This window comes from Gossypium hirsutum, chromosome D01 (genome assembly GCF_007990345.1).
Source record: "Gossypium hirsutum isolate 1008001.06 chromosome D01, Gossypium_hirsutum_v2.1, whole genome shotgun sequence".
NCBI classification, from domain to species: domain Eukaryota; kingdom Viridiplantae; phylum Streptophyta; class Magnoliopsida; order Malvales; family Malvaceae; genus Gossypium; species Gossypium hirsutum.
Window position 1 is genome coordinate 52,848,186 of NC_053437.1, and position 5,134 is coordinate 52,853,319.

Below are 5,134 nucleotides of genomic sequence, written 5' to 3' on the forward strand. Positions count from 1 at the left end.
TTTTATTAAATATATCAATGTTTCATTAATTTTCATTCAATGAACATTCAAATCATATTCACATCAATAACAAACATTTCAAGAATTTAAGAATATAATTCAAGTTATACGAACTTACCTCGATACTTGTTCGTAAAAAAAATCTACTAATCCCAAACTTTTTCTTTTCCTCGATCTAGCTTCGTATTTGAATTTTCTGGATCTAAATAAATAAATTTAATCATTAATCTAATACATTTCATGTTCATATGTAACATTCTCTATAATTCCATTATTATTTATAGTTCATTCAAAGTTGTCTCATTGAGTCATAGTCACTAAATTATTTATATCTTGAGTTACGGAACTCCAAATTAAGATCCACTAATTTTCCCCGAAACTAGGCTCACATATCTTCTTACCATAAAATTTTCAGAATTTTTGGTTTAGCCAATAAGTACAGTTTATTCTTTAAAGTTTCCCCTGTTTCGCTGTTCGACAGTTCCGACCCCTCTTCACTAAAAATTAATTATCTCATTGTACAGAATTCGGATGATGTATTATTTTATTTTTAAATACTTTTCTTTGTTCCTTTAATGTTGATTCTTTAAATAAAATGATAAAAAAATATATTTTAAGTCAAGTGTACATGTTGACTGTTTTGAAATTTTGTTAAGTGAAATGTAAAGTAATACCCGAGATTTAGATTCGGTAATTCGGGTTGGGTTAAGGGTGTTACACACATAGAGACAGAAGTTCTATTTTGTTAATTTATGAATTGTTTTAGTGCATAATTTGTGCAAGTAAATTAGTAAATTGGATTATTCATTGGTTTACAACTAAGGTTTCAAAGGGAAATAGTTTCTGAGAGTGTGATCTAGTTTGAAGTATAGAAGTGAGGTTGCAAGTTAGTTTATGACTTGAACTTAAACTACGATTTGTACTTTATTAATTTATATTGGGTCACTCTCTAGGTAAGATCTCATAGATGTAAGAAGTTTTCAAATTACATAAACAATTGTGTTGTCCATCTCTATTTTATAACTATACTAACTTTGTCCAATTGTAACCGAACGAATATTGAAAAACAAAATCAGTGATTCACACATAATATACTATTTTTAAAAAAATGAATTTTCAAGTAAGAAAAACAAAATTTTCAAGTCAATCCATAAACATATCTACCAACATCATGTTTAATTTTTTTTTAAACAGTCTTCCATGAAATTTTTTATTAAATTTGCTTGCACGAACATCAAACGTATTATATTATACATATTTATCCTATGAAGAATAAATTACACTTCTATAATATACAAAAGGTACCTAAATACTTTTAATAGTTTGAGCCTTGTGGTTTCCAAAAAGTTTAAGGTATCAACGTATTAACCTCGAAACAAAGAGGAAGACTTTGAAAACAAAAAGAGGGAGACAGAGAGAGCAGCCCAAAGAATGGACTTCAGCTTTGCAAGGTGGGCCTTTGGGCTTCATTATGTATTTGAGCCTCTGGACATGGTTTTCATCAAACAATATAAGCTGGTGAAGTGCAGATAGATATTATGTGAAATGAACGGCTTAATGTTAACAAATTGACCTTAAGAATATGCCATTGGTGGCGATAAGAAAATTGTGGTGGGGTATCCAACATGAGGTCCATATCTCACACATCATATCATCTGGATAAGAGTAGAATCCAGAGACCTTCATTTTATTGGACATTATTTGATTTGCTTCACATTAAATCTTATATCCCAAAACCCAAATCCTCAGCCAGAGGCAATTGAAACTCCATTTCTCTGCCACAAAAAGCTCCCCCGCCCCAACTCCCCTGGGATCAACAGCACAATTCTAAACCCAAAAACATAAAAAAATGGCAGCAAGTGTAGCAACAATGGCGATGCTCAATGCAAAATGCCTAAGCATCAGCTCAACTAAGATGAGCAGCCCAACAAAGCCAACCCCAAAGCCCTTCTCCCTTCTCTCCATGCAGAACCTCCCCAAAGGCCTCACCATCTCAAAACCGGCCAACAACTCAAACCTACCGTCTTCACTCGCTGGCAGCGCCATTGCTGGAGCTATCTTCTCAACCTTGAGCTCATGTGACCCCGCCTTAGCTGCACAACAGATTGCTGAAATAGCTGAAGGAGACAACCGTGGGCTAGCTCTATTGCTTCCCATAATCCCAGCGATCGCTTGGGTCCTCTTCAACATCCTCCAGCCAGCACTTAACCAGCTGAACCGAATGAGGAGCTCCAAAGGGGTTATCATAGGGCTAGGGCTCGGAGGATTGGCTGCATCAGGGTTCATGTCAACACCGGAAGCATCGGCCAGTGAGATAGCTATGGTAGCTGATGCTGCATCTAGTGACAATAGGGGTACCCTTCTCCTCTTCGTTGTAGCACCAGCTCTTCTTTGGGTGGCCTACAACATTCTGCAACCGGCTTTGAACCAGCTTAATAGGATGAGATCTCAGTGAGATTGTGGATCTTGTATGGGGTGTAATGGCATGTAAATTACCTGTAATTGCACCTTATGTTAATGAAGCTTTCTCGTTATTTACTTTAAACAAAAAATAACAAATTTTCCTTGGTTATAGTTCCATTAATTTCATCCCTTATAATCTATATATTCGTATTATTATATTTATGTCATTTTTTAATATAATTGTATTATCGAAGTTAATATAATTTTAAGCTTTTACATAAAATTTGATACAATAGTATATCTATACATTTCTATTATTGTTTTAATTTTTTTTTAATATTATATATATGTGGTAACAGAAGAGAGCTAAGCTCTGGCAAACATCAGATTACACAGTGCAGTTTCCCCTTGACTTAGAGGAATATCGAGCAGCTCTGACGGGGGATGATTGTATCTATATAGTCAGACAGAGTGTTAATTTGATCAGCCGCCCGGTTTGCTTTCCGGTAAATATGGCCAAAACTACTTTTCAAATTGACCCTCCCCTCAGGTGGAGATTCCCATCGAACCTATAGCTGTTGTTCCATAGTTCCCAGCATATCAGTCTGAAGTCATATCCCATTCAACGCCACCAACCTTTTCCCGACCACAATTCTGAAAGTTTGCTGTTAACAATCTTCCAACTGAGAATCAAAGAAATTATCCCTTAAAAGATTTAAGCAGAATCTGATTTCATACCGACATAGCAAGGGAGCACTCACACAACACATCAGAAATAGTTTCAAAATTGTTCCCGCAAATTTGGCAGTATGGTTCAACGGAGAGTCCCCTTCTACATTTCTCAGTGTTTGTTAAAATCTTACTATGGTAAACTTACCAAAGAAATTGTCTCACTCGTTGAGGTCAGTTAAACTTCCAAAACTAAAGACCATTGTGGCCCCTTTCGCTGCATGTAGCCATCCATTACCGTAAAGTTTCCATTACGGGTCCATAGCCAACGTCAACGATCACCGATATCTTGTGCACTAGGGGGTTCAGAACCTGTAATAGAAAGCAAAACCAAGTATCCTAGGCATGCTGGAAATTTATTCCAGTCCCAATTGCCAGAAACAGTAACTAAATCTTTTATAAGAATCTCATCCACAACATGATCAGGACGAGTAAGATAATTTTTAAGAGGCCTCAATTCCAGTAACCAATTATCAGGGCAAAATACCAAAAAAAGCCCTATTTTTTAAAAATTTACCGAAATGGGCCTGGTATTTTATCATTTATCGGAATGGGCCATTTTTCCCAAAATCGCGTCCACGTTAGCGCGATGTCAGGGGACGTGTCCAAACATCGCGTCCACGTCAGCGCGCTTTGCTTACGTGGACACAAATCGCTCCTACGAGGACGCAATTTGCTGACGTGGATGAACAGTTTATATTTTTTAGCTTGGAAAACTTTGAAAGGCCATAACTTTTGGCTCGGTTATCCGATTGAGACGATTTTTTTTTTGATTTCGAATAACTTTTCGAGATCTACGCGCTGGCAAACTGTCGAAGGCGATTTGTCATAGTTTTCATCAAAAACGATCTTTTTTTGCCCCTAAATTTTAATTTTTTCGATTTAAAATTGAATTTTGAAACATTCAAATCATTATTTTCCTTATTTATTTGAAGTAAACACCGGATTTTTTTTACAGAATTGTTGTATTATTTTTTCTGATTTGACACGTGTATGGAATAGGTCCGATAAATTGTTAGAACGTAAGTAATATAATTAAGATAATAACAGTATTTCTATAATATGTCAATTAATTAGTTTAGCTTAGTTGGTTAAGATGCTTGCTCTTTTCCCTTAGTACCTTGGTTCAAATCTTGTTGGTAACAAATTTGAATCTTTTTTGTACTTGTTGCTATTGATGTAATATTGAAGAGTTAATTGATTAAAAAAATAAATACAAGTACAAAAAGATTCAAAATTTATTTTTTCAAAATACCAAAAAAGCCCTATATTTTTAAAATTTATCGAAATGGGCCCAGTATTTTATTTTTTTGACCGTTGGGTACTGTTCACGCGCGGGCCGAAATCGCGTCCACGTCAGCATTTCGCGCTGACGTGGACGCGATTTCTTGACGTGTACCCTGACATCGCGCTAACGTGGACGCGATTTCCCGGAAAAAGGACCATTCCGGTAAATAATTAAAAAATGGGCCCATTTCGGTAATTTTTGAAAAAAAGGGCTTTTATTAGTAAATTGTCCCAATTATCATGCCTAAATTTTATAATGTTTCCATTCCCTATAGTCCATGTGTTACTGTTACGCAGTATATCCCATGGACAAACACCTCCACACACACGCAGACACAAAAAAAGTCTTTAGCTGTTAATACCTTTAGAAATCGCCCTTTCCACTTTATATTTGCTTCTCAGAATCTGATTAGATTGAAGCCAAGGTTTAGCATAAAGGACTTATTCTGATGTTGCAAACGTGACGCATGCACCAATCACCTGGACAACATAAAGGATTTGAATTTTTCAACTGAACCAATCACAAGATCAAAATCCTTGTAATTTAAGATCAAAATCTATTTATGTTTATTGATATGATGACTTGATCAACTTGTATAGTATGGAAGGTTATATGAGTTGAATGTAATGAACTCACCTATTGATATAAATTGTGGTAATAGGGTAAAATGTTTAGTTAACTGTTTTGTCATTTAAATGTGAAAATTAAGGTATG

At 35.3% G+C, this 5,134-nt stretch overlaps 1 protein-coding gene across 1 annotated transcript; it reads left to right on the top strand.

The window, feature by feature from the left end:
* The first annotated feature begins 1,346 nt into the window (after positions 1 to 1,346).
* LOC107920999 (photosystem II core complex proteins psbY, chloroplastic) lies at positions 1,347 to 2,584 on the top strand. Its single transcript, XM_016850843.2, has one exon. The coding sequence runs from the start codon at positions 1,850 to 1,852 to the stop codon at positions 2,453 to 2,455; it is 606 nt and encodes a 201-aa protein (XP_016706332.1). The 5' UTR covers positions 1,347 to 1,849; the 3' UTR covers positions 2,456 to 2,584.
* Positions 2,585 to 5,134: the final 2,550 nt, after the last annotated feature.